The following is a 13,531-nucleotide window of genomic DNA, read 5'->3' as shown; positions in this document are numbered from 1 at the left end:
TAACAATGAACAGCAGATTACTCCAGAGTATTAGCGAACAACGTACGTCCAGACTATGACTTCGTGATCTTCTGTGGTATCTCAAGATATCAAGCATCAGTCCGTTCGAGGTTTCTCCTCAAATTCCATTGGAAAAGAGGGGAGTCGTATGTTTGACGGATTATTAGTCCGAGATTACATCCAATACTGTGGAATAAAGTTATGGTTGAGCCTCGATATGATGAAGGGGTGGTAATGATCGGTATTCTGAATTATATCGAAGAGCTTCGTCATATCTCGCGGGTACGCAGTATGGACCAAGAGCATTTAAATATTATCAAGATAGGGTTGGACAGGTGATGGGAGCGATCGATCTTGGTGGACAATAATGCAGTCCGACTACTTTCTGTGTTCTGACTGTGTGGTTGTTAGGCAAGACGTGTCAAATTATTCTGATCGATGTTAGGACAAGGACCAAGAGTCTCTGAAGTCGGTCGAGTGATTCCGTATAGGTCAGCAGCCCTCTCCCATTTCTCAGGTGGAAAATGGAACTGTTCCTGCATCTGTCACCAGTCTACCACGCGCGCCCTGCGAAGCACACTCTACTGCCGCACGACGTCATGCGTGAAACGGCAACATCAACCAGCGCTGAACGGCTTTTTTCTTGTGTTCCACGTCCCCGGCTGTTCTGGTAGTGCCTCGGAACTGCTTCCAGCCGCAGAGAATACAAATCTGCACGTCGGGCAACTGTTCCAAGTACAGCTAGCATCATGATGGTGCTATTTACAGTTCATGGCGATCTCACTTTGCCGATTCAACAAATGGCATATGAGAGTCCACGTGTTGAAGAAATCGTCCGAGGGGTGTATGCTCTTGCCAATTTGTTTGTCTCGTCGTTGACGGGACTGCGGCAACGACAGGGGCGCGGCCGACGTGACAGGGCTAGCGAATACGAGGTTTTTTTTGGCTGCTCCCACCCAAGATCGCCACTATGGGCTAGGAACATCGGAATCGTGAGATAAGCGGTGAAAGGTACTACCCGCAGGTGATCCTCTTGCTAGAGAAAAAAGGTTTCGATTCTTTGTGTTGATTGGGGAGCAACGCGTTCGTGGTTGCTCTGATATCCAGGGAGATTGGTTCTGATACAGACGACATACCACATACTGACACCAACTAGTCTACAAGTATTCATAACGCCAAGGCCGATCCGAGTAATTTGGTAATGTTTGAATGCTTCTAGGGGTCAGAGAAATTCCTCTCTGCCTGCCTGCCCGCCGCTGTAGGCGCTCCTATCTGCGGATTTGCGGTAGATTAACGTGCTTATATACACGTCGCCTTTGGCCTCAGCGACCAAACTTGCAACTATAATTGAAATGATTTTTATTCTGAAATTCCCCTCTGTAGTCCCTTGAATTCCCGATAAACCTCGTTTCAGACAGCTCTGTTCGCTCTCGCGGCTAATGGAAACTGGCAAAGTTGCCCACCATGAGGCGGGAAAATTGAGAGATAGAAATTCACGACAGATGCTAGCTACTATAGCCAAGTTGGCGAACTTTAAGACAGGATCCCATGTATCATCCAGGGGTATATATGTCATGCGTTGACTGCAGCATGAACTAACGGCAACTCCGCAGCTCCCCTGTTAGCTTCAACGGTATCCATCATTGTCTAGGCAGGAGTTGTTAGGAAGCATAATGTGCATATGCACCCAACCTGTAATTCAAGACAATATTGTGACAGCGGCTAAAGACAGTGAACAGCCGCTACTGCATGCTACAGTCATGCATTCATGCATTCATGCCTGAACTGGATACCTTACTAAGGAGAAGCGCTCAAGTCAACCAGGGATAGCTTCGCATTGTAAGATACCGTCATAGAAGAGAATCCACTGAAGTACTGTTACTGCACTCCAAAAGGGCAATACCGGCGACATAACATGGGAGAGCCGGGGTGGCGAGGGGAGGGGAGGCGGGGGGTGTATGTGATCAGCATCACCTCTCAAGCGAGCGCACGGAGTCTGAGAACATCCATATACTGGTGGTGGGCATGGAAAAAATCTGAACGACTGTTGTAGACCTTGACACGCCTCACATGGCCCTAATCAGACCCAAGGACTCGGGTCATAACAGAGGAGTTGTCGTTCAGCGTTCAGTATCGACCTTGTCTAGACTTCTGAGTCAAGTCTACCGCAGGGCTCAGACGGGGGAGGAACCCATGACTTTCCTTCCAATTGAGTTCAAGAGCACGAGATATTGAATCAGACCAACTTATCCTTTCGCAAGAAGGATGTTGATAACTATCTCGGGACTATAGTCTGTACATTACGTCCAAAGATGCTTCGACAGCCATGGTCCGTTGAGGAAATGCAACAAGACTCAAGAGACAAGCTTCAGGTTATGAACGGGTAGGTACGGACCAGGATGAAAACCTAGCATACCCAAGCGAACTAGACATATATAGTCAATAATGCTGCCACGCAAACGCAAACCAGCATGGTCTCCCCTACCTCTACATATAGTAGGTCAGATCTCTTACCTGAACAAGTAGGTTGAGTCGCAGGGCGTCTCAAGACCGGCAACAATAGCCGACCGAACCGACACCGACACCGCATATGCATCTATCCCGTTTTCTCCTTCTTCCGTCACGACATCATTGACAGATTATGTTTACCAGGTAGGTGCTAATAAGAAGTATGCTAAGAATAAACACACACCCCAGGCTAGCGTTGGCGGGGAAATACCTAGTCCCTGTTAGTTCTGGGTCCAACGTTCATCATACACTCCACCACGCAGCGGAATTCCTATAACGAACTCAGAACACCATCATCCACCGTTCAAACACAGAAAGTTTTGGACTTCATTTATTATTATTGAAGCTTAAACCCATTTCCGAAACCCACTTATCTCGGATCATCGTGATCATGGGCGCGTCTTCACAACGTAATTCTCTGACTTGGCTACCCCAGTATATGATGCTGAAGTGACTTGACTCGCTTCAGGTCCGCTTCCCCGAAGCGCATCAATGATAGACAAGACGGCACGACGCAATAGGTCTCATAGGGCTGTGGCCGATACTACTCTGCGTTCTTCTCTTCGCCGTCTCGGTGTTCTTGGTTCCTGTCGCTGTCGGTGGTGCCGGAATATTTTGCGATACTTGTATCAACTCCTCATGGCCAATGCGCGTGAGACGGGCAGGTAGTTAGTTATTAGGCAGTGAAGCCTCCCGAGAACGGAATACCCAGGCCCCGTAGGACTGTGGCATGACCCATAGGAGGGTTTCAACCTGCTAAGAATGCCTGTTCGTCTCGAAAGGCAATCTTGCAAGGAAGCCTGACATCGAACCCTATGCATGCAAGCCGTGGCCTCAAGCTTCGTGATTTCAACATGGCCCACTTCAATTCGATAGTGTCAAGTTCGAAATCGATGAGAACCGAGCGCGCGGTATTTGCCTCAGCCTCACCAAGATCGCTCGTACATCCCCAGCTGCGTCTCGATCAGAGCGTTGATTGGGCCGTGCCCAACCAGCACCCTTAGTTCCAGCTCGTAAAATCTTGAACACTTGGTGACATATGTCTATTTCGAGACGCCACATGCCTACACCCAAGAAAGAGAAAAGGAGCGGGAGAGGTTTCGATAGTGTAGTGGACAGACGCGATGATACCTTCCACTGCCCACCATGTCGACTTCCTCCCATCCTACCCATATCGGCAGTTGAGACATGGATATCTTGATTGCCAACCGATAAATTTGGGGAAGGTGCTAGTGCAGTCCTGTTTGCTAGTGCCAGACTTATTCCTACTTAGTCTTCGTTAGACCTAGACCTTGCCAAGGCCTTAACCTGGATGATTTATTTCAGTGGGCCGACCTTGAAGTTGACTCATGACCCTTGAATGTGATTCCCGCGAGAAAAACATGACTTCGGCCATGGTTCACCCAATCCACGATTTGACCAGGCGGATACGCGCGCCGTCAAAAGGGCAAGGACTAGCCGTTGGTGTTAACGCCCGGGGTTAGGCCAACGTTGAGCTTCAGTTCGTTAGGGTTAAGGATGGCGTGGGTGGGTGGGTGTATCAGACGGGTTTCTACCCGTCTTCCAGAACCCGCCTAGACTTCTTATGGAGGCTGGAATTGATTCGTCCCATTTTGATGGACCTGACGGCGGCGGCGGCGGCGTTGCACACCGTTGACTGTACACCCTCACCGTGGCATTGCATGTCAAGGGCACGTGCAGGCAGAGACATGGATGAGAGTAGTAGACGTTGTCGTTACAAGGTTGTCAAGGTGATGTTGTCTCACAGGGAAAATAAAGCGTTGCGAGAAGTGACAATCTGTTTAGTAAAGGAACTCATATTGTGATTCAATTAATATTAAAATTAGAATCCTCGAGTTGATGGCGGAGACTTTCACCGGTTTGGTTGGGACCGTCGCCATGTGCCTTACATCAACCCACAAGTCCATCCTAATATCTGATGCACCTGTGTGCTCGGATTCCATCTTGCATCTTCAGCATCGCCGCATGTGCGCTGAATTGCTCCCATCGCTTGTCAATCACAAGCAACTCCAAAAACGCCGTGGCAAGTTTCTCTCTTGTTGCTTGCTGTGCTCAGGTCACCTGCCTGGTTCGATTTTAACATCAAAGCCGATGCCACCGTATCCATCCAAAAATCAAATAGTCCCAAAATCATGACATAAAACGCCGCCCAATGCAGTGATGAACCGTCCAAATTGGTCATCTTTTTGTTTTCCCAAACGAAGAGCTAAAACAGTCGCTATGCAATTTGGAATGGGGGGGTATCCTGGTAATGATCAAACAGTGGTCTAGCCGGAAGGAGTGGATGAGATTCTATGCCAAGATAGAAATCGTCGTAATTCGTTGAAAGAATGTAATGGTCTATAATGCAGATCCTCGCGTAGGGAGTGTCTAAATTTGGGTATCATTCGAGTCATAAGGAGCGTCGTAAGTTTGTTATTTAAGCAGTAGGTACTATGCGTTGATCTCGTAAAGGAATGTGTTCGTCGTTGTGTCGATAGAGACATGTGGTGGTGGTGGCGGCGTCGTTGGCCGATCCTGTCAAAGGAGTGTGGGTGTACAATGGCGTCTGTGGGAATGCTAAAACTTGTATTAACCGGTGTGGGTTGTGCGGAGGTTATCGACTAGTCGGCCCTGTCCTTGCCTCTGCCCTGAAAAGGTACGGAGGAGGTTGATGAGGTGTGGCGGTGTTGAGGAGGCGGAAATAGCTGAGGCAACATGAATTGAGGCGACGGCGCCGAAGTAGACATAGGCGTTGTGGATTCGGTAGGGTAACCATGCATCAGCTCAGGGTGCAGCCACGGCGAGGGAGCGCGGGAGATCGGCTGAGGCGACAAGACGGAAGGGGTCGCCGAGTTGTCCTGTTGAGGCATTTGGAATTCAAGCGGAGTAAAAGTGGGAGTTGCGGAAGCAAAGCTGGTCCTGAGCGCCATTGGTCAATCATTGTGTCCTCAGCCTGTCGGGCAATCCACGACTTTGTTTGTTTAGATCCACACGGTTTGGATTGGAGAGACAAACCCGACGCCATAGTTGCTGGATCCCGTTGAGCCCAGAGGCGGATACCCCGTGAAGCCCTGATCGTAGGAGCCAAAATCTTCATTGTCGCTGTACACGATTGACCCCTCCCCAAATGTCGACGAAGCCGGACTGTATCCCCCGTAGGATGGCGAGGGGATGTTGAGATACTGTTGGCCGGTAAAGGGCGACGACAGGGCCAAGGGGCTAACTGCACTGCCAGGCTGCTGCTGCTGATGTTGCCGCTGCTGCTGCTCATGCTCGGGTGCCAGCATGCCCGTCGACAGATCCTCGGTGCTCCAGCTGAAAGCCGGGTTGTCGCCATAGGGCAGATACGAGGTGGTCGAGGGCGGGGTGCCTTGCGACATATTGTCCGCCACGTAGAAGTTGGGCGGGTTAAACTGCGGGAACGACGGCGTGCGTGTAGGCTGGAGCCAGCCCATTCTTTGACGGAACTCGTTAACCGTGTCGATGGGGAATTCCATGAGCGTCAATGGCGTCTGCAGGTCGCCTTCGAGACTCCCGGAAACGTTGATCGACAGCAGCCGTCGCGCAATTTCCTCAACTGGACCAATCGAAAGGCTGCCAAAGTAGGCGGCACCAATCTCGGGGAAGAGCCTCTCCATCAGCAGAGCTGCCGTGTAGTAATGTGCGATGATGATCAGGGCGCTAGGCGACGTCCCATTCTGCTTCAGGCACATGACGGGCAGCCAGAAGAGCCAGGTCCGCAGAGGCTGAAGCCGGTCAAACTGCTGCGACACCGACTGGATGGGGCTGACCTTTTTGGCACCCTTGAGGAAGGATACAAGCTGTTGAACGAGCTTGGTGTCCTCCTTATTGTGCTTGAGGTGAGCCTCGACCCTGGAGAGTTGGTTAATGGTGCGCTGGAAGGCGTCGAGATCCTCCTTTCGCGGCTGGTTGGGCTTGTGGTCCGGGCTGGGCGAGGGGGGGGCGGTGGGAAACGTGCTGCTTTCGGCGATGAACTCCCCGAATTGGGACTCGTGCTTCCACGGATCCATGGCGTCGATCACCTGTATCGACCCTGTCAGCTTCGCGCCTTTCAAACATGTTTGCGCGCGTGTTACCTACCGACGAGGTCCCTTGCATGAGTTGGGTCCAGCTTCGCCTATCGAGGGGGTCAGTACAGGGGTCTTGGAGCGGGTAGATGCATTGTATTGGCTCACCAATCTGTGGCTTGCCACGAGAGCACAAGCGAGGCTGCTAGAATAGCGTCCGACGTCTCGCGCGAAAACGAGCCAATGGCTTCCTGCAGGCCCTTGAGCGCAATGCCGCGATGCTCATACGCCATGTTGCCCACCATCGGGCAGTCTGTCAGAAAGGCAATGTGCATGGCAGAGAAGCCAAGCAGCGCATGCATGACGTAGCCGTTGGTCGCCCCAATCTTGAGGATACTGTATCCAAGGAAAAGAAAAAGTCAGCGCCCCCATCTGGTGCAAGGTTGCGTGCAGGTCACACGAGACAGTAAACGTACGTAGGGATTTGCCGGGTCCACAGCGTGAAACCATTGGCGTCGATGGTACCGAGCTCGTGGCAGATGGCGGCAACGTGGAAAATCAACCTGAGGTCCTCAACCGAGAAGCAGTGAGGAGCAGGCGTGGGGTAGATGTTGAGACTCGGGAAGGGGAAGATGCCGGTGCGCTGCCACTGTTCGATGGCTGCCTCGATCTCTGAATTCCACATCAGATCCGGCTTGTCAGGTGTAGCAGACCTGTCGTCCTGAACGGGAACGTCGTTGTATGGGCATCGAACTTTGTGCTTGGTGCAGTTGCGGCTGAGGCGTTTTAGTTAGTCAACATGAGTTAGTTGGGGGCCGCAGACGGAATCGCTAACCATTGAGGGAAGTTCTCATCACATCGGATGTGCCGGCGCTTGCTAAATCACCAGTCAGTCCAGCTCCGCCAAACAAGCCACCCCACCCGTTTGACGTACCAATTGTCACAGCCCTTGCGGGACTTGGTGTGACTGCGTCGAGGAGGACCACCACCTGGGCCAGCCATTGTAAAAGCCGTGAAATAAGGTTGAACGAGAGAACTAAGACAGCAGCTGTCAGCATTGGGATCCGTAGGGCCTTCGTGCCACCCAAGTGACGGGTGACACGGAAGCAGACTTACATGAATCAGGGCACGGAAAGTCGTGCCAAGTGAAAGCGAGCGAATAGGTTCCGAGGGGATCCGAGGCAGATCTTTCTCAGGACACTTCACGAATTTGTCGAGGTTTCGAGTGCAAACTACTGTTGCCGTGTTCAATACCACAATATAATAGTGAAACTATCTCGAGAGGCAGAACATAGGCTCAATGAGCTTAGGACTTCTTGATGGGGAGCGGTGGGGTTCGGGTTAAATAGTGTGTATATCAAGAGTAGACGGGCACGAGGTAGATGGCGGCGTCGCGGACAAGAGTCTTGAGATTTCTTTTCTTTTCCAATATTCCCTTCCAGGTGTTTAAAGCGACCGTGTGTTCCCTTGGGATGGAGGCAACGGGTCAACGAAGGTGAACTGCTAAAGCCGGGCTTGGTTATAAGCGACTGATGCCTGGTTGAGGTTTTGCTGGGAGGGGCAGGCAGAAGCTGTCTTATAAATTCCGGGCAGAGGCGATTTTCCCGGGTTTGATGGCGAGAGTGTGTCGAGGTCAAGTCTCCGGAACACAAAAAAAGGAACAAGCGAATGACAGGAGTCAACGAGGACTTCCTAAAGGTTGGTGAGGTAGCGAGTGTGTGGTTGAGGTGGTTGAGAGGGCTGTAATGGATTGGGTTGAAGGCTAATACAAGAGGTGAGGGGGATTTTTTCGGATGGGGGACCCAAGGTCGTTAAATAACAAGCGCCCTATGGTTGGGCATAAGAAGGCTGTGCGGCGACAATCTGACTTTCCCCAAAGGGACGAATACCAAAAACCAAGGGACGTTACGTGTGGAGGGCTGGTGCTGATGCACTGCCGTTAGTAGCAAAATATTGCATAATTAAATAAAACCTGACAAGACGCTTGTGGGCCAAGGGTAGCCCAGAATCTTGGGTACCAGTCGGCCTGCGAGCCCGCCAACAACAAAAACAAGTCACAGCTCGTCCTCCTCGACCGACCGACTCGCTACGGCTACACTAGGGCAAACCTCGATGCAAGGTGTAAGGTGCAGGGTGCAAGGGTGACAGTGGGCCTGTGCCAGATGCTTGTTCGTGGCGGGTGGGAATGGATATGCACTGGGGCGTGCAGCGAGATGTGTGATGGGATCATTGTTCTGAGGCATGGATGGCTGCTGGGATGGAGTGGAATCGTTCGTTGTTCAACGAACCCTGCCAATAGCAACCACTCAGAAGAATAGGCGACGGAGGGGCGGGGAGGGGACGGCCTTAGACCTATTTGGGTATAGCGGCAGAACGGAGGCGAAGCCGTCTTGTTCTTCAGTTCTCAGTGTTCAGTGCTTAGTGCTCAGTGCTCAGCGCGTGCTCAATGCTTCATCAGTGCTGGGCGCCTACGGATCCTCACCTGCACCAAAAAAAGCGTTAGCAGAGGCGGCATTACCACCACCATTATCATCAAATCATGTCTTGGTGCATACGGGTAAATTTGTGGGTGTCCTCGGGCCCAGCGATATTGTGAGGCCACTAGAGAGGAAAGCCCGCCCACAGTCTGCATCGCACCGACACAGGACGATAAAGTGATGCATTTGATCAGTTGACAATTTGTCAGTCTACTGACAGGGTGTTAGGATTGACGAAGATGAAAACTGCCGTTCAATGCTTTCCGCTTACTTCCAGTCAAGCCCACTGTGACGTTTTATCCATGCCTCTGCTTGACTCGGAGTCCTCGGGCGGTAGTGACCTAACTATTGAGACTATCATCAGACTTGGACGGACGACTTCGGGCCCAACGTGGCTGTGAAGACCACTTGGGCACCCCCATCTGGAACTATTCAGCGAAAACGGATGGCAATTCGTTCGCCAGTCATGTCATGCACTGATTCATTACGAGTAGAATGCACGCGCGATTCGTCTGATGCGTTGCGTTGCGCTGACAGTTTTCATTTCGATCTCGGTGCTTCCTTTGCCAATATGCATTCACCCCCATGGTCGCAATCATTCCGATGGCAACCCGTCATCTCCTACGCTAATGGTATCCTTGGTGGGATGGTGTGGTGACATGCATAGTAGGCTCAGGACCTTCTCATTCAGACAGACACTACACTTACAAGCTTGCCAACTGTGCTGATGAGGTCCAAAGTGCGGAAGGCCCCGAAACAGTTAGTCGGGTTGAGTGGACGCAACCTATGCCATGACATCTACTCAGAATCGACCGGCAATCTGGCTCTTTCTGCATTGGATGCACATTTTCGTGGCCATGTGTGAGGACACGATACGTTGACGATGAGTTTTACTGTAGTTTACAGGTGGTCCGCGTCTCCGTCTGAATCCACTAGGCCTCAGGATGGCTGGACAGTACTACATGTCATGCCAACACTGGCTTCATGTCACACAGAGAACACTCACCGATAGTGATTGGACCCCAACTTGATGTCGATCCTTGGCTCTGCGCCCCGTCACATGCATGAACTACTTCAGCACCTTACTATGCCAGTGTCGGGAGATCCGGTACTCGTAGTAGCGTCGGAAGAGTGTATGCCAATATCGCGGCCACAACCACATGATGGGGAATTGCTATGGAATATTGGCTGCCGCAGATCCGAACAAAGATGCCAAAAAGCCGCCTGAGATAGTACCTATTAGCTAAGTTACATGTTTCTTAGCTTTGAAACAGGCGATGGAAATCCACCAAAGTGGCAGACTAAAAATCGAATGGTTCTTAACGGTTTACGTTAGCAGTTGTAGGCTGCCGGCGATGCTGGAAAACGGCGCCAAATACTGAGAGATAGAGTACCATCGGTTTCAGGTCAGTACAAATGAGAAAGGCCCAAGCTGTCAAACAATCTCCAACAGGGATGACTACCGGCTTTGGCATTCCACATTCCGTTAGTCCGTCAGGAACAGCTAGAGGAGCAGGAAGGGAGGAACAGATGATACAAAATCTCCGTTGGAGAGATTAGGCCCGCCATCCGTGCATGTCACTGGAGATTGAACGATGACTCGGGTCGAACATTTATTCAACAGATTGACGATCATTGGATGCCCTGGTTCCAGCTTCATCCAAAAATAGACGGGGCCACTCCAAGGGTTCTACCGCCTCGTCGCGTGCTGTCATACTCGGGTGAAGCCGACAGTGCCAAAGCTGCTAGACAGCGGCAAAACGGTCAAATTACAGCTGACCATAGGCTCCTGGGAGATTGAAGATATCGTGATTGTGACACGCCGATGTCTCATAAACCTGCTTGAACAGATCAGGACTGTGTGAGGTGACAGAAACGGGGGTTGAGCTGATTTGGAGCCAGGATCCTGGACCTGGGGCTAATCCCTTCACTTTTTCAGGGGGACGGCGGACGGGACGGTTATGTCATAGCTGAGAAAAACGTCACTTTGGCGCGACGGCTAGGACAGTCAAGAAAAGCTAAAATCTCTCGACGCCCCACCGGCAGACGTTATGAAGTCGACTTAGCAACCGCATGCAACGTGAGATTTCCATGTTAATCCAAGATGTCGAGAGAACCTTTCGAAGGGCTTCTGGAGTAAGTTCTAGCTTCATGCCGTCGTCTGCAGCGGCAAAAAACCACCCAGGAAATATCGCCTCGTCAACGGCGCGCGCCGGTGGCTTGACGGCCACCGTCGTCAAACTATCACCACTCACGGTGGATAACGGCGAAAGTCAACTGACAACATGCAATCCCGGTATGCAACAATAACAGCATTTCATCAACAAGGAGACGCATTGCTCATACTTCCGCTTCCACTCTATCCGCTGACTCAGGATCCCAATACGGTCTAGTGCACGATATCTCCCCAGAGACGTCTTCTCCTTGGGCGGAATACGCCCCGTACATTGCCATGTTGAAGCTGCTGGTCAGGGTTCCGGAAGAGCGGCAGGGACATGAAAACTAGCCTGGTTTGAGTATAATGGGCCTTGTGGAATCGAACCTTGGGAATCGTTCTATGCGATCCGCCGAGCGGCACTCCGCAGCGCGATACAATACTACATTTTGGCGTTTCCGCCATTCTTCTGCTGGCCGGGGGCTGCGTGCCTGGCATTTTTCTTTCAAATCCGATCTGATGCATGGATTGTCGATTCCCTATGCCATGGCTGCTTCTGGTTGGCTGAAATGGCATTTTCTCGTGTCCATTTTTGGCGTGCCAGCCTACCCAAAAACCCAAGGAGGCACGGATGGCAGGTGCCCTGCAACGCATTTGTGGTATTGATGGCAGCACAGAGCACAGATCCTAGCGTCCACCGTGGTATTTGAGCCGCGGCGCCGCGTGAATCAGTCAATGGGGGTTGTTGTTTGCACTGTGCCAGGTTATGTCCTCTAACTCGGGGAATGCTCCACAGAGCAGAGATTGATCTTTCACCGACAAGCTAACCATGGTCACCTTGGAAATGGCGTACAGAGTCGGGATTGAAGACACGCCGAGTGCGAGATCGTCCACCCCACATACTTCATTCGCAGGTGTAGTCTTCATTCGAGTCAAGTTTTGGTCTTATTCCTTTTAGTCTCTATAGTAACTGCTCGGCCTGCAATGCCGCAGCGAGGAATGCCGCAGCAAGGAATACAGCACTTTTTGAGCCCGGGACATGGATATCGGAAACAGCCTCGGTCTATGCATATCCTCGAAAGTGAAATGCAGTTTCAAGGGTGCCTTTGCTTGGCTCCGATATTTCTCGGGCTTTTACCTAACGACCACGGGGCACTGATGCCTTTCTAATTCGAAATCATCCGGGTCTGGAGCCACTTCACCGGCCTAGCAATTATCGAGCCACAGCGACAAGCCTTCACACAATACCCCGTATTGCATCTGCGACAACAAGTAAGGGACGGCGGTTGGACGTAGGACGGTGGCTGTGGCTGTGAAATAATAAAAGCTAGCGAAGAGGTGCAGGCGCCATAAAGGGTCCTGAGACCCCTTATCTGCAAGTCTTGATTTTCAACGTTTCTCGCGCTACGCTCACGCTATGCCCAACGATTCCTAGTACGTTTCTATTTTGAAAGTTAACCTTCTTTGCATCTTTAGGCGGGCCACTCATGGTGGAACCTGGCTCACACTGGGCTCGGCGGTTTTCTTGCTGGTCATGATCCAAACCTGGACCAGTCATTCCTTTGAGTCTAATGAGAATGCATCTCCTCGTCACCGGGCCCATCTTCATCTGCTGCCAATGCGCCGATGGATGAGTCTTGGTCGGCGTGAGCTCAGCCTTCGGAAATGACTGATCGACAGCTACAACGTTCCATACTCCTCTCCGTTGATCAGCTTATTGCGAGAGGGTTCCTCGGTGGAATTAGTATGCCGTCGCATGATGTCCATTACATCACTTGTTGACCGTTGACCATAGCCGCCGTCGCATATTCTTCTACATTGAGCACCATGCCGACCGAAGGCGCAAACTGCCCAAAACTTCTCGGCAGGCGCTGGCATAACCAGCCACGCTAAGACTCTTGCATGAAAACATGAATGACCTGCAGTGTTTTGAATCCACATTTTAAACAAGTTACCAAAACATCAAGCCCGCCACAAGGCTTGGGCTTGTCGAACGACGGTGACCTACTCCAAACTCTCGGTCTCCGAGCTTGTTGAAATCAAGACTGGGCACATATCTAACAACAAATCATATGTCATGACGATCTTTTCACGGTAGCATATCCCAAGAGGGCTGATTGTGCAAGGGCGAACATTTCTGCTTCACAATCAGCCCTTGCTGGGGCCCATCGCGCCATATTGAGAGCATTATGGGAGATGCTGCTATAGGCCGCAAAGCACATAGACACCTAACGGAGCGGTGAGCAAATTCTTCCAGCAGCGTGATTGGATTGCAGACAGTTCAGGCTGCTGCGTTTCGTGATGGCAACGGAATATGCATCAGCGCGGAACTCTTCAGCCAGCCCAGTCCAGCTCAGTCG

At 51.4% G+C, this 13,531-nt stretch overlaps 2 protein-coding genes across 2 annotated transcripts; both read right to left on the bottom strand.

Moving 5' to 3' along the window:
- Positions 1 to 3,274: 3,274 nt before the first annotated feature.
- Positions 3,275 to 4,136, bottom strand: BCR38DRAFT_22574 (uncharacterized protein). Its single transcript, XM_040854283.1, has 2 exons — positions 3,844 to 4,136; positions 3,275 to 3,773 (listed from the first exon to the last, which is right to left on the bottom strand). The coding sequence occupies exons 1-2, from the start codon at positions 3,902 to 3,904 to the stop codon at positions 3,373 to 3,375; spliced, it is 462 nt and encodes a 153-aa protein (XP_040721481.1). The 5' UTR covers positions 3,905 to 4,136; the 3' UTR covers positions 3,275 to 3,372.
- Positions 4,137 to 5,492: 1,356 nt separating this feature from the next.
- On the bottom strand, positions 5,493 to 7,541 carry BCR38DRAFT_404920 (uncharacterized protein; the record flags this gene model as incomplete). Its single annotated transcript, XM_040857901.1, has 6 exons — positions 5,493 to 6,554; positions 6,613 to 6,649; positions 6,708 to 6,935; positions 7,016 to 7,315; positions 7,375 to 7,416; positions 7,474 to 7,541. The coding sequence occupies 6 exons, from the start codon at positions 7,539 to 7,541 to the stop codon at positions 5,493 to 5,495; spliced, it is 1,737 nt and encodes a 578-aa protein (XP_040721480.1).
- Between the last annotated feature and the right edge of the window lie 5,990 nt (positions 7,542 to 13,531).

This window comes from Pseudomassariella vexata (genome assembly GCF_002105095.1).
Source record: "Pseudomassariella vexata strain CBS 129021 chromosome Unknown BCR38scaffold_1, whole genome shotgun sequence".
Taxonomy (NCBI): Eukaryota; Fungi; Ascomycota; class Sordariomycetes; order Amphisphaeriales; family Pseudomassariaceae; genus Pseudomassariella; species Pseudomassariella vexata.
Note: the sequence above shows the minus strand (reverse complement) of the source record. Positions and strands in the feature narration are given on the sequence as shown.

Excerpts from the sequence above, each read along its gene's own strand:
- BCR38DRAFT_22574 (XM_040854283.1), bottom strand. The coding sequence starts at position 3,904 with ATGGCCGAAGTCATGTTTTTCTCGCGGGAATCACATTCAAGGGTCATG. Across the intron at positions 3,774-3,843 it reads GGTCATGAGTCAACTTCAAG|GAATAAGTCTGGCACTAGCA; the intron begins GTCGGCCCACTG and ends AAGACTAAGTAG.